Here is a 21,513-nt window from a genome sequence, read left to right on the forward strand (position 1 = left end):
GTGTGTGAGACTCTCAGACTGCAGTGTAACAGAGACTGTGTGTGAGACACTCAGACTGCAGTGTAACAGAGACTGTGTGTGTGAGACTCTCAGACTGCAGTGTAACAGAGACTGTGTGTGTGAGACTCTCAGACTGCAGTGTAACGGAGACTGTGTGAGACTCTCAGACTGCAGTGTAACGGAGACTGTGTGTGAGACACTCAGACTGCAGTGTAACAGACTGTGTGTGTGAGACTCTCAGACTGCAGTGTAACAGAGACTGTGTGTGAGACTCAGACTGCAGTGTAACAGAGACTGTGTGTGAGACTCAGACTGCAGTGTAACAGAGACTGTGTGTGAGACTCAGACTGCAGTGTAACAGAGACTGTGTGTGAGACTCAGACTGCAGTGTAACAGAGACTGTGTGTGAGACTCAGACTGCAGTGTAACAGAGACTGTGTGTGAGACTCAGACTGCAGTGTAACAGAGACTGTGTGTGAGACTCAGACTGCAGTGTAACAGAGACTGTGTGTGAGACTCTCAGACTGCAGTGTAACAGAGACTGTGTGTGAGACTCAGACTGCAGTGTAACAGAGACTGTGTGAGACTCTCAGACTGCAGTGTAACAGAGACTGTGTGTGAGACTCTCAGACTGCAGTGTAACGGAGACTGTGTGTGAGACTCAGACTGCGGTGTAACAGAGACTGTGTGAGACTCTCAGACTGCAGTGTAACAGACTGTGTGTGTGAGACTCTCAGACTGCAGTGTAACAGACTGTGTGTGTGAGACTCTCAGACTGCAGTGTAACGGAGACTGTGTGTGTGAGACTCAGACTGCAGTGTAACAGAGACTGTGTGTGAGACTGTCAGACTGCAGTGTAACAGAGACTGTGTGTGTGAGACTCTCAGACTGCAGTGTAACAGAGACTGTGTGTGTGAGACTCTCAGACTGCAGTGTAACAGACTGTGTGTGTGAGACTCTCAGACTGCAGTGTAACAGACTGTGTGTGTGAGACTCTCAGACTGCAGTGTAACGGAGACTGTGTGTGTGAGACTCAGACTGCAGTGTAACAGACTGTGTGTGTGAGACTCTCAGACTGCAGTGTAACAGACTGTGTGTGTGAGACTCTCAGACTGCAGTGTAACAGAGACTGTGTGTGTGAGACTCTCAGACTGCAGTGTAACAGAGACTGTGTGTGTGAGACTCAGACTGCAGTGTAACAGAGACTGTGTGTGTGAGACTCTCAGACTGCAGTGTAACAGAGACTGTGTGTGTGAGACTCTCAGACTGCGGTGTAACAGAGACTGTGTGTGAGACTCTCAGACTGCAGTGTAACAGAGACTGTGTGTGTGAGACTCTCAGACTGCAGTGTAACAGAGACTGTGTGTGTGAGACTCTCAGACTGCGGTGTAACAGAGACTGTGTGTGAGACTCTCAGACTGCGGTGTAACAGAGACTGTGTGTGAGACTCTCAGACTGCAGTGTAACAGAGACTGTGTGTGAGACTCTCAGACTGCAGTGTAACAGAGACTGTGTGTGTGAGACTCAGACTGCAGTGTAACAGAGACTGTGTGTGTGAGACACTCAGACTGCAGTGTAACGGAGACTGTGTGAGACTCAGACTGCAGTGTAACAGAGACTGTGTGAGACTCTCAGACTGCAGTGTAACAGAGACTGTGTGAGACTCAGACTGCAGTGTAACAGAGACTGTGTGAGACTCTCAGACTGCAGTGTAACAGAGACTGTGTGTGAGACTCTCAGACTGCAGTGTAACGGAGACTGTGTGTGAGACTCTCAGACTGCAGTGTAACGGAGACTGTGTGAGACTCAGACTGCAGTGTAACAGAGACTGTGTGAGACTCTCAGACTGCAGTGTAACAGAGACTGTGTGTGAGACTCTCAGACTGCAGTGTAACGGAGACTGTGTGTGAGACTCTCAGACTGCAGTGTAACAGAGACTGTGTGAGACTCTCAGACTGCAGTGTAACAGAGACTGTGTGTGTGAGACTCTCAGACTGCAGTGTAACAGACTGTGTGTGTGAGACTCTCAGACTGCAGTGTAACAGACTGTGTGTGTGAGACTCTCAGACTGCAGTGTAACGGAGACTGTGTGTGTGAGACTCAGACTGCAGTGTAACAGAGACTGTGTGTGAGACTGTCAGACTGCAGTGTAACAGAGACTGTGTGTGTGAGACTCTCAGACTGCAGTGTAACAGAGACTGTGTGTGTGAGACTCAGACTGCAGTGTAACAGAGACTGTGTGTGTGAGACTCTCAGACTGCAGTGTAACAGAGACTGTGTGTGTGAGACTCTCAGACTGCGGTGTAACAGAGACTGTGTGTGAGACTCTCAGACTGCAGTGTAACAGAGACTGTGTGTGTGAGACTCTCAGACTGCAGTGTAACAGAGACTGTGTGTGTGAGACTCTCAGACTGCGGTGTAACAGAGACTGTGTGTGAGACTCTCAGACTGCGGTGTAACAGAGACTGTGTGTGAGACTCTCAGACTGCAGTGTAACAGAGACTGTGTGTGAGACTCTCAGACTGCAGTGTAACAGAGACTGTGTGTGTGAGACTCAGACTGCAGTGTAACAGAGACTGTGTGTGTGAGACACTCAGACTGCAGTGTAACGGAGACTGTGTGAGACTCTCAGACTGCGGTGTAACAGAGACTGTGTGTGAGACTCTCAGACTGCAGTGTAACAGAGACTGTGTGTGAGACTCTCAGACTGCGGTGTAACAGAGACTGTATGAGAGACTCTCAGACTGCAGTGTAACAGAGACTGTGTGTGTGAGACACTCAGACTGCAGTGTAACAGAGACTGTGTGTGAGACTCTCAGACTGCGGTGTAACAGAGACTGTATGAGAGACTCTCAGACTGCAGTGTAACAGAGACTGTGTGTGTGAGACTCTCAGACTGCAGTGTAACAGAGACTGTGTGTGTGAGACTCAGACTGCAGTGTAACAGAGACTGTGTGTGTGAGACACTCAGACTGCAGTGTAACAGAGACTGTGTGTGTGAGACTCTCAGACTGCAGTGTAACAGACTGTGTGTGTGAGACTCTCAGACTGCAGTGTAACGGAGACTGTGTGTGAGACACTCGGACTGCAGTGTAACAGACTGTGTGTGTGAGACTCTCAGACTGCAGTGTAACAGAGACTGTGTGTGTGAGACTCTCAGACTGCAGTGTAACAGAGACTGTGTGTGTGAGACTCTCAGACTGCAGTGTAACAGAGACTGTGTGTGAGACTCAGACTGCAGTGTAACAGAGACTGTGTGTGAGACTCTCAGACTGCAGTGTAACAGAGACTGTGTGTGAGACTCTCAGACTGCGGTGTAACAGAGACTGTATGAGAGACTCTCAGACTGCAGTGTAACAGAGACTGTGTGTGTGAGACACTCAGACTGCAGTGTAACAGAGACTGTGTGTGAGACTCTCAGACTGCGGTGTAACAGAGACTGTATGAGAGACTCTCAGACTGCAGTGTAACAGAGACTGTGTGTGAGACTCTCAGACTGCAGTGTAACAGAGACTGTGTGTGAGACTCTCAGACTGCGGTGTAACAGAGACTGTATGAGAGACTCTCAGACTGCAGTGTAACAGAGACTGTGTGTGTGAGACACTCAGACTGCAGTGTAACAGAGACTGTGTGTGAGACTCTCAGACTGCGGTGTAACAGAGACTGTATGAGAGACTCTCAGACTGCAGTGTAACAGAGACTGTGTGTGTGAGACTCTCAGACTGCAGTGTAACAGAGACTGTGTGTGTGAGACTCAGACTGCAGTGTAACAGAGACTGTGTGTGTGAGACTCTCAGACTGCAGTGTAACAGAGACTGTGTGTGAGACTCAGACTGCAGTGTAACAGAGACTGTGTGTGAGACTCTCAGACTGCAGTGTAACAGAGACTGTGTGTGAGACTCTCAGACTGCGGTGTAACAGAGACTGTATGAGAGACTCTCAGACTGCAGTGTAACAGAGACTGTGTGTGTGAGACACTCAGACTGCAGTGTAACAGAGACTGTGTGTGAGACTCTCAGACTGCGGTGTAACAGAGACTGTATGAGAGACTCTCAGACTGCGGTGTAACAGAGACTGTGTGTGTGAGACTCTCAGACTGCAGTGTAACAGAGACTGTGTGTGAGACTCTCAGACTGCGGTGTAACAGAGACTGTATGAGAGACTCTCAGACTGCAGTGTAACAGAGACTGTGTGTGTGAGACACTCAGACTGCAGTGTAACAGAGACTGTGTGTGAGACTCTCAGACTGCGGTGTAACAGAGACTGTATGAGAGACTCTCAGACTGCAGTGTAACAGAGACTGTGTGTGTGAGACTCTCAGACTGCAGTGTAACAGAGACTGTGTGTGTGAGACTCAGACTGCAGTGTAACAGAGACTGTGTGTGTGAGACACTCAGACTGCAGTGTAACAGAGACTGTGTGTGAGACTCTCAGACTGCAGTGTAACAGACTGTGTGTGTGAGACTCTCAGACTGCAGTGTAACGGAGACTGTGTGTGAGACACTCGGACTGCAGTGTAACAGACTGTGTGTGTGAGACTCTCAGACTGCAGTGTAACAGAGACTGTGTGTGTGAGACTCTCAGACTGCAGTGTAACAGAGACTGTGTGTGTGAGACTCTCAGACTGCAGTGTAACAGAGACTGTGTGTGAGACTCAGACTGCAGTGTAACAGAGACTGTGTGTGTGAGACTCTCAGACTGCAGTGTAACAGAGACTGTGTGTGAGACTCAGACTGCAGTGTAACAGAGACTGTGTGAGACTCTCAGACTGCTGTGTAACAGAGACTGTGTGTGTGAGACTCTCAGACTGCAGTGTAACAGACTGTGTGTGAGACTCTCAGACTGCAGTGTAACAGACTGTGTGTGTGAGACTCTCAGACTGCAGTGTAACAGAGACTGTGTGTGTGAGACTCTCAGACTGCAGTGTAACGGAGACTGTGTGTGAGACTCAGACTGCAGTGTAACGGAGACTGTGTGTGTGAGACTCAGACTGCAGTGTAACAGAGACTGTGTGTGAGACTGTCAGACTGCAGTGTAACAGAGACTGTGTGTGAGACTCTCAGACTGCAGTGTAACAGAGACTGTGTGTGAGACTCTCAGACTGCAGTGTAACAGAGACTGTGTGTGTGAGACTCAGACTGCAGTGTAACAGAGACTGTGTGTGAGACTCTCAGACTGCAGTGTAACAGAGACTGTGTGTGAGACTCTCAGACTGCAGTCTAACAGAGACTGTGTGTGAGACTCTCAGACTGCAGTGTAACAGAGACTGTGTGTGTGAGACTCAGACTGCAGTGTAACAGAGACTGTGTGTGAGACTCAGACTGCAGTGTAACAGAGACTGTGTGTGTGAGACTCTCAGACTGCAGTGTAACAGAGACTGTGTGTGTGAGACTCTCAGACTGCAGTGTAACAGAGACTGTGTGTGAGACTCAGACTGCAGTGTAACAGAGACTGTGTGTGTGAGACTCTCAGACTGCAGTGTAACAGAGACTGTGTGAGACTCTCAGACTGCAGTGTAACAGAGACTGTGTGTGTGAGACTCTCAGACTGCAGTGTAACAGAGACTGTGTGTGAGACACTCGGACTGCAGTGTAACAGACTGTGTGTGTGAGACTCTCAGACTGCAGTGTAACAGAGACTGTGTGTGTGAGACTCTCAGACTGCAGTGTAACAGAGACTGTGTGTGAGACTCTCAGACTGCAGTGTAACAGAGACTGTGTGTGAGACTCTCAGACTGCAGTGTAACAGAGACTGTGTGTGAGACTCTCAGACTGCAGTGTAACAGAGACTGTGTGTGTGAGACTCTCAGACTGCAGTGTAACAGAGACTGTGTGAGACTCTCAGACTGCAGTGTAACAGAGACTGTGTGTGTGAGACTCTCAGACTGCAGTGTAACAGAGACTGTGTGAGACTCTCAGACTGCAGTGTAACAGAGACTGTGTGTGAGACTCAGACTGCGGTGTAACAGAGACTGTGTGTGAGACTCTCAGACTGCAGTGTAACAGAGACTGTGTGTGTGAGACTCTCAGACTGCAGTGTAACAGAGACTGTGTGTGAGACTCAGACTGCAGTGTAACAGAGACTGTGTGAGACTCTCAGACTGCAGTGTAACAGAGACTGTGTGTGTGAGACTCTCAGACTGCAGTGTAACAGACTGTGTGTGAGACTCTCAGACTGCAGTGTAACAGACTGTGTGTGTGAGACTCTCAGACTGCAGTGTAACAGAGACTGTGTGTGTGAGACTCTCAGACTGCAGTGTAACGGAGACTGTGTGTGAGACTCAGACTGCAGTGTAACGGAGACTGTGTGTGTGAGACTCAGACTGCAGTGTAACAGAGACTGTGTGTGAGACTGTCAGACTGCAGTGTAACAGAGACTGTGTGTGAGACTCTCAGACTGCAGTGTAACAGAGACTGTGTGTGAGACTCTCAGACTGCAGTGTAACAGAGACTGTGTGTGTGAGACTCAGACTGCAGTGTAACAGAGACTGTGTGTGAGACTCTCAGACTGCAGTGTAACAGAGACTGTGTGTGAGACTCTCAGACTGCAGTGTAACAGAGACTGTGTGTGTGAGACTCAGACTGCAGTGTAACAGAGACTGTGTGTGAGACTCAGACTGCAGTGTAACAGAGACTGTGTGTGTGAGACTCTCAGACTGCAGTGTAACGGAGACTGTGTGTGTGAGACTCAGACTGCAGTGTAACAGAGACTGTGTGTGTGAGACTCAGACTGCAGTGTAACAGAGACTGTGTGTGTGAGACTCTCAGACTGCAGTGTAACAGAGACTGTGTGTGTGAGACTCTCAGACTGCAGTGTAACAGAGACTGTGTGAGACTCTCAGACTGCAGTGTAACAGAGACTGTGTGTGAGACTCAGACTGCGGTGTAACAGAGACTGTGTGTGAGACTCTCAGACTGCAGTGTAACAGAGACTGTGTGTGTGAGACTCTCAGACTGCAGTGTAACAGAGACTGTGTGTGAGACTCAGACTGCAGTGTAACAGAGACTGTGTGAGACTCTCAGACTGCAGTGTAACAGAGACTGTGTGTGTGAGACTCTCAGACTGCAGTGTAACAGACTGTGTGTGAGACTCTCAGACTGCAGTGTAACAGACTGTGTGTGTGAGACTCTCAGACTGCAGTGTAACAGAGACTGTGTGTGTGAGACTCTCAGACTGCAGTGTAACGGAGACTGTGTGTGAGACTCAGACTGCAGTGTAACGGAGACTGTGTGTGTGAGACTCAGACTGCAGTGTAACAGAGACTGTGTGTGAGACTCTCAGACTGCAGTGTAACAGAGACTGTGTGTGAGACTGTCAGACTGCAGTGTAACAGAGACTGTGTGTGAGACTGTCAGACTGCAGTGTAACAGAGACTGTGTGTGAGACTCTCAGACTGCAGTGTAACAGAGACTGTGTGTGAGACTCAGACTGCAGTGTAACAGAGACTGTGTGTGTGAGACTCAGACTGCAGTGTAACAGAGACTGTGTGTGAGACTCTCAGACTGCAGTGTAACAGAGACTGTGTGTGAGACTCTCAGACTGCAGTGTAACAGAGACTGTGTGTGTGAGACTCAGACTGCAGTGTAACAGAGACTGTGTGTGAGACTCAGACTGCAGTGTAACAGAGACTGTGTGTGTGAGACTCTCAGACTGCAGTGTAACGGAGACTGTGTGTGTGAGACTCAGACTGCAGTGTAACAGAGACTGTGTGTGTGAGACTCAGACTGCAGTGTAACAGAGACTGTGTGTGTGAGACTCTCAGACTGCAGTGTAACAGAGACTGTGTGTGTGAGACTCTCAGACTGCAGTGTAACAGAGACTGTGTGTGTGAGACTCAGACTGCAGTGTAACAGAGACTGTGTGTGTGAGACTCAGACTGCAGTGTAACAGAGACTGTGTGTGAGACTCTCAGACTGCAGTGTAACAGAGACTGTGTGTGAGACTCTCAGACTGCAGTGTAACAGAGACTGTGTGTGAGACTCAGACTGCAGTGTAACAGAGACTGTGTGTGTGAGACTCTCAGACTGCAGTGTAACAGAGACTGTGTGTGAGACTCTCAGACTGCAGTGTAACAGAGACTGTGTGTGTGAGACTCTCAGACTGCAGTGTAACAGAGACTGTGTGTGTGAGACTCTCAGACTGCAGTGTAACAGAGACTGTGTGTGTGAGACTCAGACTGCAGTGTAACAGAGACTGTGTGTGTGAGACTCTCAGACTGCAGTGTAACAGAGACTGTGTGTGAGACTCAGACTGCAGTGTAACAGAGACTGTGTGAGAGACTCTCAGACTGCAGTGTAACAGAGACTGTGTGTGAGACTCTCAGACTGCAGTGTAACAGAGACTGTGTGTGTGAGACTCAGACTGCAGTGTAACAGAGACTGTGTGTGTGAGACTCTCAGACTGCAGTGTAACAGAGACTGTGTGTGAGACTCAGACTGCAGTGTAACAGAGACTGTGTGTGTGAGACTCTCAGACTGCAGTGTAACGGAGACTGTGTGTGTGAGACTCAGACTGCAGTGTAACAGAGACTGTGTGTGTGAGACTCTCAGACTGCAGTGTAACAGAGACTGTGTGTGTGAGACTCTCAGACTGCAGTGTAACAGAGACTGTGTGTGTGAGACTCAGACTGCAGTGTAACAGAGACTGTGTGTGTGAGACTCTCAGACTGCAGTGTAACAGAGACTGTGTGAGACTCTCAGACTGCAGTGTAACAGAGACTGTGTGTGTGAGACTCAGACTGCAGTGTAACAGAGACTGTGTGTGTGAGACTCTCAGACTGCAGTGTAACGGAGACTGTGTGTGTGAGACTCAGACTGCAGTGTAACAGAGACTGTGTGTGAGACTCTCAGACTGCAGTGTAACGGAGACTGTGTGTGTGAGACTCAGACTGCAGTGTAACAGAGACTGTGTGTGTGAGACTCAGACTGCAGTGTAACAGAGACTGTGTGTGTGAGACTCTCAGACTGCAGTGTAACGGAGACTGTGTGTGTGAGACTCAGACTGCAGTGTAACAGAGACTGTGTGTGAGACTCAGACTGCAGTGTAACAGAGACTGTGTGTGTGAGACTCTCAGACTGCAGTGTAACAGAGACTGTGTGTGAGACTCTCAGACTGCAGTGTAACGGAGACTGTGTGTGTGAGACTCAGACTGCAGTGTAACAGAGACTGTGTGTGTGAGACTCTCAGACTGCAGTGTAACAGAGACTGTGTGTGTGAGACTCTCAGACTGCAGTGTAACAGAGACTGTGTGTGAGACTCTCAGACTGCAGTGTAACAGAGACTGTGTGTGAGACTCTCAGACTGCAGTGTAACAGAGACTGTGTGTGTGAGACTCTCAGACTGCAGTGTAACAGAGACTGTGTGTGTGAGACTCTCAGACTGCAGTGTAACAGAGACTGTGTGTGTGAGACTCAGACTGCAGTGTAACAGAGACTGTGTGTGAGACTCAGACTGCAGTGTAACAGAGACTGTGTGTGTGAGACTCTCAGACTGCGGTGTAACAGAGACTGTGTGTGAGACTCAGACTGCAGTGTAACAGAGACTGTGTGTGTGAGACTCTCAGACTGCAGTGTAACAGAGACTGTGTGTGAGACTCAGACTGCAGTGTAACAGAGACTGTGTGTGAGACTCTCAGACTGCAGTGTAACAGAGACTGTGTGTGAGACTCTCAGACTGCAGTGTAACAGAGACTGTGTGAGTGAGACTCTCAGACTGCAGTGTAACAGAGACTGTGTGTGTGAGACTCTCAGACTGCAGTGTAACAGAGACTGTGTGTGAGACTCTCAGACTGCAGTGTAACAGAGACTGTGTGTGAGACACTCAGACTGCAGTGTAACGGAGACTGTGTGTGAGACTCTCAGACTGCAGTGTAACAGAGACTGTGTGTGTGAGACACTCAGACTGCAGTGTAACGGAGACTGTGTGAGACTCTCAGACTGCAGTGTAACGAAGACTGTGTGTGAGACTCTCAGACTGCAGTGTAACAGACTGTGTGTGAGACTCTCAGACTGCAGTGTAACAGAGACTGTGTGTGAGACTCTCAGACTGTAGTGTAACGGAGACTGTGTGAGACTCTCAGACTGCAGTGTAACAGAGACTGTGTGTGTGAGACTCTCTGACTGCTGTGTAACAGAGACTGTGTGTGTGAGACACTCAGACTGCAGTGTAACGGAGACTGTGTGAGACTCTCAGACTGCAGTGTAACGGAGACTGTGTGTGAGACTCTCAGACTGCAGTGTAACAGAGACTGTGTGTGAGACTCTCAGACTGCAGTGTAACAGAGACTGTGTGTGTGAGACTCAGACTGCAGTGTAACAGAGACTGTGTGTGAGACTCTCAGACTGCAGTGTAACAGAGACTGTGTGTGAGACTCAGACTGCAGTGTAACAGAGACTGTGTGTGAGACTCTCAGACTGCAGTGTAACAGAGACTGTGTGTGAGACTCTCAGACTGTAGTGTAACAGAGACTGTGTGTGAGACTCTCAGACTGCAGTGTAACAGAGACTGTGTGTGAGACTCTCAGACTGCAGTGTAACAGAGACTGTGTTTGAGACTCTCAGACTGCAGTGTAACAGAGACTGTGTGTGAGACTCTCAGACTGCAGTGTAACAGAGACTGTGTGTGAGACTCTCAGACTGTAGTGTAACAGAGACTGTGTGAGACTCTCAGACTGCAGTGTAACAGAGACTGTGTGTGAGACTCTCAGACTGCAGTGTAACAGAGACTGTGTGTGAGACTCTCAGACTGCAGTGTAACAGAGACTGTGTGTGAGACTCTCAGACTGCAGTGTAACAGAGACTGTGTGAGACTCTCAGACTGCAGTGTAACAGAGACTGTGTGTGAGACTCTCAGACTGCAGTGTAACAGAGACTGTGTGTGAGACTCTCAGACTGCAGTGTAACAGAGACTGTGTGTGAGACTCTCAGACTGCAGTGTAACAGACTGTGTGTGAGACTCTCAGACTGCAGTGTAACAGAGACTGTGTGTGAGACTGTCAGACTGCAGTGTAACAGACTGTGTGTAACGGAGACTGTGTGTGAGACTCAGACTGCAGTGTAACAGAGACTGTGTGTGAGACTGTCAGACTGCAGTGTAACAGACTGTGTGTGAGACTCTCAGACTGCAGTGTAACAGAGACTGTGTGTGAGACTGTCAGACTGCAGTGTAACGGAGACTGTGTGTGAGACACTCAGACTGCAGTGTAACAGAGACTGTGTGTGAGACTGTCAGACTGCAGTGTAACAGACTGTGTGTGAGACTGTCAGACTGCAGTGTAACAGAGACTGTGTGAGACTCTCAGACTGCAGTGTAACAGAGACTGTGTGTGAGACTCTCAGACTGCAGTGTAACAGACTGTGTGTGAGACTCTCAGACTGCAGTGTAACAGAGACTGTGTGTGAGACTGTCAGACTGCAGTGTAACAGAGACTGTGTGAGACTCTCAGACTGCAGTGTAACAGACTGTGTGTGAGACTCTCAGACTGCAGTGTAACAGAGACTGTGTGTGAGACTGTCAGACTGCAGTGTAACAGAGACTGTGTGAGACTCTCAGACTGCAGTGTAACAGAGACTGTGTGTGAGACTGTCAGACTGCAGTGTAACAGACTGTGTGTGAGACTCTCAGACTGCAGTGTAACAGAGACTGTGTGTGAGACTGTCAGACTGCAGTGTAACAGAGACTGTGTGAGACTCTCAGACTGCAGTGTAACAGAGACTGTGTGTGAGACTCTCAGACTGCAGTGTAACAGACTGTGTGTAATGGAGACTGTGTGTAACGGAGACTGTGTGTGAGACTCTCAGACTGCAGTGTAACGGAGACTGTGTGTGAGACTGTCAGACTGCAGTGTAACAGAGACTGTGTGTGAGACTCTCAGACTGCAGTGTAACACACTGTGTGTAACGGAGACTGTGTGTGTAACAGAGACTGTGTGTAACGGAGACTGTGTGAGACTCTCAGACTGCAGTGTAACAGAGACTGTGAGACTCTCAGACTGCAGTGTAACAGACTGTGTGAGACTCTCAGACTGTGTGTAACGGAGACTGTGTGTGAGACTCTCAGACTGCAGTGTAACAGAGACTGTGTGTGAGACTGTCAGACTGCAGTGTAACAGAGACTGTGTGTGAGACTCTCAGACTGCAGTGTAACAGAGACTGTGTGTGAGACTCTCAGACTGCAGTGTAACAGAGACTGTGTGTGAGACTCAGACTGCAGTGTAACACACTGTGTGTAACGGAGACTGTGTAACGGAGACTGTGTGTGAGACTCTCAGACTGCAGTGTAACAGAGACTGTGTGTGAGACTCTGACTGCAGTGTAACAGAGACTGTGTGTGAGACTCTCAGACTGCAGTGTAACAGAGACTGTGTGTGAGACTCAGACTGCAGTGTAACAGAGACTGTGTGTGTGAGACTCTCAGACTGCAGTGTAACAGACTGTGTGTAACGGAGACTGTGTGTGTAACAGAGACTGTGTGTGAGACTCTCAGACTGCAGTGTAACAGAGACTGTGTGTGAGACTCAGACTGCAGTGTAACAGAGACTGTGTGTGTGAGACTCTCAGACTGCAGTGTAACAGACTGTGTGTGTAACAGAGACTGTGTGTGAGACTCTCAGACTGCAGTGTAACAGAGACTGTGTGTGAGACTCAGACTGCAGTGTAACGGAGACTGTGTGTGAGACTCTCAGACTGCAGTGTAACAGAGACTGTGTGTGAGACTCTGACTGCAGTGTAACAGAGACTGTGTGTGAGACTCTCAGACTGCAGTGTAACAGAGACTGTGTGTGAGACTCAGACTGCAGTGTAACAGAGACTGTGTGTGAGACTCAGACTGCAGTGTAACAGAGACTGTGTGTTTGAGACTCTCAGACTGCAGTGTAACAGACTGTGTGTAACGGAGACTGTGTTTGTAACAGAGACTGTGTGTGAGACTCTCAGACTGCAGTGTAACGGAGACTGTGTGTGTAACAGAGACTGTGTGTGTAACGGAGACTGTGTGTGTAACGGAGACTGTGTGTGTAACGGAGACTGTGTGTGTAACGGAGACTGTGTGTGTAACGGAGACTGTGTGTGTAACGGAGACTGTGTGTGTAACGGAGACTGTGTGTGTAACGGAGACTGTGTGTGTAACGGAGACTGTGTGAGACTCTCAGACTGCAGTGTAATGGAGACTGTGTAACAAAGAGTGTGTGTGAGACTCGCAGACTGCAGTGTAACAGAGACTGTGTGTGAGACTCAGACTGCAGTGTAATGGAGACTGTGTGTGTAACAAATAGTGTGTGTGAGACTCTCAGACTGCAGTGTAACAGACTGTGTGTAACGGAGACAGTGTGTGTGTAACGGAGACAGTGTGTGTAACGGAGACTGTGTGTGTAACGGAGACTGTGTGTGTAACGGAGACTGTGTGTGTAACGGAGACTGTGTGTGTAACGGAGACTGTGTGTGTAACGGAGACTGTGTGTGAGACTCTCAGACTGCAGTGTAACAGAGACTGTGTGTGTGAGACTCTGACTGCAGTGTAACAGAGACTGTGTGTGAGACTCTGACTGCAGTGTAACAGAGACTGTGTGTGCGAGACTCTCAGACTGCGGTGTAACGGAGACTGTGTGTGTGAGACTCTCAGACTGCAGTGTAACAGAGACTGTGTGTGAGACTCAGACTGCGGTGTAACAGAGACTGTGTGTGAGACTCAGACTGCGGTGTAACAGAGACTGTGTGTGAGACTCAGACTGCGGTGTAACAGAGACTGTGTGTGAGAGACTCAGACTGCGGTGTAACAGAGACTGTGTGTGAGACTCTCAGACTGCAGTGTAACAGAGACTGTGTGTGAGACTCTCAGACTGCGGTGTAACAGAGACTGTGTGTGAGACTCAGACTGCGGTGTAACAGAGACTGTGTGTGAGACTGTCAGACTGCGGTGTAACAGAGACTGTGTGTGAGACTCAGACTGCGGTGTAACAGAGACTGTGTGTGAGACTCAGACTGCGGTGTAACAGAGACTGTGTTTGAGACTCTCAGACTGCAGTGTAACAGAGACTGTGTGTGAGACTCTCAGACTGCAGTGTAACGGAGACTGTGTGTGAGACTCTCAGACTGTAGTGTAACAGAGACTGTGTGTGAGACACTCAGACTGCAGTGTAACAGAGACTGTGTGAGACTCTCAGACTGCAGTGTAACGGAGACTGTGTGTGAGACTCTCAGACTGTAGTGTAACAGAGACTGTGTGTGAGACTCTCAGACTGCAGTGTAACGGAGACTGTGTGAGACTCTCAGACTGCAGTGTAACAGAGACTGTGTGTGAGACTCTCAGACTGCAGTGTAACAGAGACTGTGTGTGAGACTCTCAGACTGCAGTGTAACGGAGACTGTGTGTGTGAGACTCTCAGACTCCAGTGTAACAGAGACTCTGTGTGTAATGGAGACTGTGTGTGTAACGGAGACTGTGTGTAACAGAGACTGTGTGTGTAATGGAGACTGTGTGTGTAACAGAGACTGTGTGTGAGACTCTCAGACTGCAGTGTAACAGAGACTGTGTGTGAGACTCTCAGACTGCAGTGTAACAGAGACTGTGTGTGAGACTCTTAGACTGCAGTGTAACAGAGACTGTGTGTGTGAGACTCAGACTGCAGTGTAACAGAGACTGTGTGTGAGACTCAGACTGCAGTGTAACAGAGACTGTGTGTGAGACTCAGACTGCAGTGTAACAGACTGTGTGTAACGGAGACTGTGTGTGTAACGGAGACTGTGTGTGTAACGGAGACTGTGTGTGTAACGGAGACTGTGTGTGTAACGGAGACTGTGTGTGTAACGGAGACTGTATGTGTAACGGAGACTGTGTGTGAGACTCTCAGACTGCAGTGTAATGGAGACTGTGTAACAAAGAGTGTGCGTGAGACTCGCAGACTGCAGTGTAACAGAGACTGTGTGTGAGACTCAGACTGCAGTGTAACAGAGACTGTGTGAGAGACTCTCAGACTGCAGTGTAACAGAGACTGTGTGTGAGACTCAGACTGCAGTGTAATGGAGACTGTGTGTGTAACAAATAGTGTGTGTGAGACTCTCAGACTGCAGTGTAACAGACTGTGTGTAACGGAGACAGTGTGTGTGTAACGGAGACTGTGTGTGTAACGGAGACTGTGTGTGTAACGGAGACTGTGTGTGTAACGGAGACTGTGTGTGTAACGGAGACTGTGTGTGTAACGGAGACTGTGTGTGTAACGGAGACTGTGTGTGAGACTCTCAGACTGCAGTGTAACAGAGACTGTGTGTGTGAGACTCTGACTGCAGTGTAACAGAGACTGTGTGTGTGAGACTCTCAGACTGCAGTGTAACAGAGACTGTGTGTGAGACTCAGACTGCAGTGTAACAGAGACTGTGTGTGAGACTCAGACTGCGGTGTAACAGAGACTGTGTGTGAGACTCAGACTGCGGTGTAACAGAGACTGTGTGTGAGACTCAGACTGCGGTGTAACAGAGACTGTGTGTGAGACTCTCATACTGCAGTGTAACAGAGACTGTGTGAGAGACTCTCAGACTGCAGTGTAACAGAGACTGTGTTTGAGACTCTCAGACTGCAGTGTAACAGAGACTGTGTGTGAGACTCTCAGACTGCAGTGTAACAGAGACTGTGTGTGTGAGACTCAGACTGCAGTGTAACAGAGACTGTGTGTGTGAGACTCAGACTGCGGTGTAACAGAGACTGTGTGTGAGACTCTCAGACTGCAGTGTAACAGAGACTGTGTGTGAGACTCTCAGACTGCAGTGTAACAGAGACTGTGTGTGAGACTCTCAGACTGCAGTGTAACAGAGACTGTGTGTGAGACTCTCAGACTGTAGTGTAACGGAGAATGTGTGAGACTCTCAGACTGCAGTGTAACAGAGACTGTGTGTGAGACTGTCAGACTGCAGTGTAACAGAGACTGTGTGTGAGACTCAGACTGCAGTGTAACAGAGACTGTGTGAGAGACTCTCAGACTGCAGTGTAACAGAGACTGTGTGTGAGACTCAGACTGCAGTGTAACAGAGACTGTGTGTGAGACTCTCAGACTGCAGTGTAACAGACTGTGTGTGAGACTCAGACTGCAGTGTAACAGAGACTGTGTGTGAGACTCTCAGACTGCAGTGTAACAGAGACTGTGTGTGAGACTCTCAGACTGCAGTGTAACAGAGACTGTGTGTGAGACTCTCAGACTGCAGTGTAACAGAGACTGTGTGTGAGACTGTCAGACTGCAGTGTAACAGAGACTGTGTGTGAGACTCAGACTGCAGTGTAACAGAGACTGTGTGAGACTCTCAGACTGCAGTGTAACAGAGACTGTGTGTGTGAGACTCTCAGACTGCAGTGTAACAGAGACTGTGTGTGAGACTCTCAGACTGCAGTGTAACGGAGACTGTGTGTGAGACTCAGACTGCGGTGTAACAGAGACTGTGTGTGAGACTCTCAGACTGCAGTGTAACAGAGACTGTGTGTGAGACTCAGACTGCAGTGTAACAGAGACTGTGTGTGAGACTCTCAGACTGCAGTGTAACAGAGACTGTGTGTGAGACTGTCAGACTGCAGTGTAACAGAGACTGTGTGTGAGACTCAGACTGCGGTGTAACAGAGACTGTGTGTGAGACTCTCAGACTGCAGTGTAACACAGACTGTGTGTGAGACTCAGACTGCAGTGTAACAGAGACTGTGTGTGTGAGACTCTCAGACTGCAGTGTAACAGAGACTGTGTGTGAGACTCTCAGACTGCAGTGTAACGGAGACTGTGTGTGTGAGACTCTCAGACTGTAGTGTAACAGAGACTGTGTGTGAGACTCAGACTGCGGTGTAACAGAGACTGTGTGTGAGACACTCAGACTGCAGTGTAACGGAGACTGTGTGTGAGACTCTCAGACTGCAGTGTAACGGAGACTGTGTGTGAGACTCTCAGACTGTAGTGTAACAGAGACTGTGTGTGAGACTCTCAGACTGCAGTGTAACGGAGACTGTGTGAGACTCTCAGACTGCAGTGTAACAGAGACTGTGTGTGAGACTCTCAGACTGCAGTGTAACAGAGACTGTGTTTGAGACTCTCAGACTGCAGTGTAACGGAGACTGTGTGTGTGAGACTCTCAGACTCCAGTGTAACAGAGACTCTGTGTGTAATGGAGACTGTGTGTGTAACGGAGACTGTGTGTAACAGAGACTGTGTGTGTAATGGAGACTGTGTGTGTAACAGAGACTGTGTGTGAGACTCTCAGACTGCAGTGTAACAGAGACTGTGTGTGAGACTCTCAGACTGCAGTGTAACAGAGACTGTGTGAGACTCTCAGACTGCAGTGTAACAGAGACTGTGTGTGAGACTCTCAGACTGCAGTGTAACAGAGACTGTGTGTGAGACTCTCAGACTGCAGTGTAACAGAGACTGTGTGTGAGACTCTCAGACTGCAGTGTAACAGAGACTGTGTGTGAGACTCTTAGACTGCAGTGTAACAGAGACTGTGTGTGTGAGACTCAGACTGCAGTGTAACAGAGACTGTGTGTGAGACTCAGACTGCAGTGTAACAGAGACTGTGTGTGTGAGACTCAGACTGCAGTGTAACAGACTGTGTGTAACGGAGACTGTGTGTGTAACGGAGACTGTGTGTGTAACGGAGACTGTGTGTGTAACGGAGACTGTGTGTGTAACGGAGACTGTATGTGTAACGGAGACTGTGTGTGAGACTCTCAGACTGCAGTGTAACAGAGACTGTGTGTGAGACTCAGACTGCAGTGTAACAGAGACTGTGTGAGAGACTCTCAGACTGCAGTGTAACAGAGACTGTGTGTGAGACTCAGACTGCAGTGTAATGGAGACTGTGTGTGTAACAAATAGTGTGTGTGAGACTCTCAGACTGCAGTGTAACAGACTGTGTGTAACGGAGACAGTGTGTGTGTAACGGAGACAGTGTGTGTAACGGAGACTGTGTGTGTAACGGAGACTGTGTGTGTGTAACGGAGACTGTGTGTGTAACGGAGACTGTGTGTGTAACGGAGACTGTGTGTGTAACGGAGACTGTGTGTGAGACTCTCAGACTGCAGTGTAACAGAGACTGTGTGTGTGAGACTCTGACTGCAGTGTAACAGAGACTGTGTGTGTGAGACTCTCAGACTGCAGTGTAACAGAGACTGTGTGTGAGACTCAGACTGCAGTGTAACAGAGACTGTGTGTGAGACTCAGACTGCGGTGTAACAGAGACTGTGTGTGAGACTCAGACTGCGGTGTAACAGAGACTGTGTGTGAGACTCTCAGACTGCAGTGTAACAGAGACTGTGTGAGAGACTCTCAGACTGCAGTGTAACAGAGACTGTGTGTGAGACTCTCAGACTGCAGTGTAACAGAGACTGTGTGTGAGACTCTCAGACTGCAGTGTAACAGAGACTGTGTGTGTGAGACTCAGACTGCAGTGTAACAGAGACTGTGTGTGTGAGACTCTGACTGCAGTGTAACAGAGACTGTGTGTGAGACTCTCAGACTGCAGTGTAACAGAGACTGTGTGTGAGACTCAGACTGCAGTGTAACAGAGACTGTGTGTGAGACTCAGACTGCGGTGTAACAGAGACTGTGTGTGAGACTCAGACTGCGGTGTAACAGAGACTGTGTGTGAGACTCAGACTGCGGTGTAACAGAGACTGTGTGTGAGACTCTCAGACTGCAGTGTAACAGAGACTGTGTGAGAGACTCTCAGACTGCAGTGTAACAGAGACTGTGTGTGAGACTCTCAGACTGCAGTGTAACAGAGACTGTGTGTGAGACTCTCAGACTGCAGTGTAACAGAGACTGTGTGTGTGAGACTCAGACTGCAGTGTAACAGAGACTGTGTGTGTGAGACTCAGACTGCAGTGTAACAGAGACTGTGTGTGTGAGACTCAGACTGCGGTGTAACAGAGACTGTGTGTGAGACTCTCAGACTGCAGTGTAACAGAGACTGTGTGTGAGACTCTCAGACTGCAGTGTAACAGAGACTGTGTGTGAGACTCTCAGACTGCAGTGTAACAGAGACTGTGTGTGAGACTCTCAGACTGTAGTGTAACGGAGAATGTGTGAGACTCTCAGACTGCAGTGTAACAGAGACTGTGTGTGAGACTGTCAGACTGCAGTGTAACAGAGACTGTGTGTGAGACTCAGACTGCAGTGTAACAGAGACTGTGTGAGAGACTCTCAGACTGCAGTGTAACAGAGACTGTGTGTGAGACTCAGACTGCAGTGTAACAGAGACTGTGTGTGAGACTCTCAGACTGCAGTGTAACAGAGACTGTGTGAGACTCTCAGACTGCAGTGTAACAGACTGTGTGTGAGACTCAGACTGCAGTGTAACAGAGACTGTGTGTGAGACTCTCAGACTGCAGTGTAACAGAGACTGTGTGTGAGACTCTCAGACTGCAGTGTAACAGAGACTGTGTGTGAGACTCTCAGACTGCAGTGTAACAGAGACTGTGTGTGAGACTGTCAGACTGCAGTGTAACAGAGACTGTGTGTGAGACTCAGACTGCAGTGTAACAGAGACTGTGTGTGAGACTCAGACTGCAGTGTAACAGAGACTGTGTGAGACTCTCAGACTGCAGTGTAACAGAGACTGTGTGTGTGAGACTCTCAGACTGCAGTGTAACAGAGACTGTGTGTGAGACTCTCAGACTGCAGTGTAACAGAGACTGTGTGTGTGAGACTCTCAGACTGCAGTGTAACAGAGACTGTGTGTGAGACTCTCAGACTGCAGTGTAACGGAGACTGTGTGTGTGAGACTCTCAGACTGTAGTGTAACAGAGACTGTGTGTGAGACTCAGACTGCGGTGTAACAGAGACTGTGTGTGAGACTCTCAGACTGCAGTGTAACAGAGACTGTGTGTGAGACTCTCAGACTGCAGTGTAACGGAGACTGTGTGTGTGAGACTCTCAGACTGTAGTGTAACAGAGACTGTGTGTGAGACTCTCAGACTGCAGTGTAACAGAGACTGTGTGTGAGACTCTCAGACTGCAGTGTAACAGAGACTGTGTGTGAGACTCTCAGACTGCAGTGTAACAGAGACTGTGTGTGAGACTGTCAGACTGCAGTGTAACAGAGACTGTGTGTGAGACTCTCAGACTGCAGTGTAACAGAGACTGTGTGTGAGACTCTCAGACTGCAGTGTAACAGAGACTGTGTGTGAGACTCTCAGACTGCAGTGTAACGGAGACTGTGTGTGTGAGACTCTCAGACTGTAGTGTAACAGAGACTGTGTGTGAGACTCTCAGACTGCAGTGTAACAGAGACTGTGTGTGAGACTCTCAGACTGCAGTGTAACAGAGACTGTGTGTGAGACTCAGACTGCAGTGTAACAGAGACTGTGTGAGACTCTCAGACTGCAGTGTAACAGAGACTGTGTGTGTGAGACTCTCAGACTGCAGTGTAACAGAGACTGTGTGTGAGACTCTCAGACTGCAGTGTAACAGAGACTGTGTGTGTGAGACTCTCAGACTGCAGTGTAACAGAGACTGTGTGTGAGACTCTCAGACTGCAGTGTAACGGAGACTGTGTGTGTGAGACTCTCAGACTGTAGTGTAACAGAGACTGTGTGTGAGACTCAGACTGCGGTGTAACAGAGACTGTGTGTGAGACTCTCAGACTGCAGTGTAACAGAGACTGTGTGTGAGACTCAGACTGCAGTGTAACAGAGACTGTGTGTGAGACTCTCAGACTGCAGTGTAACAGAGACTGTGTGTGAGACTCTCAGACTGCAGTGTAACAGAGACTGTGTGTGAGACTCTCAGACTGCAGTGTAACAGAGACTGTGTGTGAGACTCTCAGACTGCAGTGTAACAGAGACTGTGTGTGAGACTGTCAGACTGCAGTGTAACAGAGACTGTGTGTGAGACTCAGACTGCGGTGTAACAGAGACTGTGTGTGAGACTCTCAGACTGCAGTGTAACAGAGACTGTGTGTGAGACTCTCAGACTGCAGTGTAACGGAGACTGTGTGAGACTCTCAGACTGCAGTGTAACAGAGACTGTGTGTGTGAGACTCAGACTGCAGTGTAACAGAGACTGTGTGTGAGACTCAGACTGCGGTGTAACAGAGACTGTGTGTGAGACTCTCAGACTGCAGTGTAACAGAGACTGTGTGTGAGACTCTCAGACTGCAGTGTAACGGAGACTGTGTGTGTGAGACTCTCAGACTGCAGTGTAACAGAGACTGTGTGTGTAACGGAGACTGTGTGTAACAGAGACTGTGTGTGTAATGGAGACTGTGTGTGTAACAGAGACTGTGTGTGAGACTCTCAGACTGCAGTGTAACAGAGACTGTGTGTGAGACTCTCAGACTGCAGTGTAACAGAGACTGTGTGTGTGTTCCTCAGGTCCAACAGCCAGCCGTCAGCGACGAGCAGAGGTGAGATCCAGCAGCATCTCCTGTACAACAGTTTATCTACAGTTTATTTATAACAAACACCTTCATCTCTGCGGAAATGATCATTATATATCTGTTTTAGGGCATCATCAACATATGTTTAAACCAATGAGTAAAAAACAGCAAC

The 21,513-nt window shown here is 48.9% G+C and overlaps 1 protein-coding gene across 2 annotated transcripts in view; it reads left to right on the plus strand.

Annotated features, from left to right (window-relative positions):
- The window catches only part of tasora (transcription activation suppressor a), a 53,802-nt gene that overhangs the window by 10,948 nt on the left and 21,341 nt on the right, over positions 1-21,513 (plus strand). For both annotated transcript variants that reach the window (XM_081384518.1, XM_081384519.1), the window contains exon 8: positions 21,337-21,368. In XM_081384518.1, the coding sequence (XP_081240644.1) occupies positions 21,337-21,368 (32 nt within the window). The remainder of the gene's footprint in view (positions 1-21,336; positions 21,369-21,513) is intronic.

The sequence above is a fragment of the Scardinius erythrophthalmus genome (genome assembly GCF_964197995.2).
Source record: "Scardinius erythrophthalmus genome assembly, chromosome: 14".
Classification (NCBI taxonomy): Eukaryota; Metazoa; Chordata; class Actinopteri; order Cypriniformes; family Leuciscidae; genus Scardinius; species Scardinius erythrophthalmus.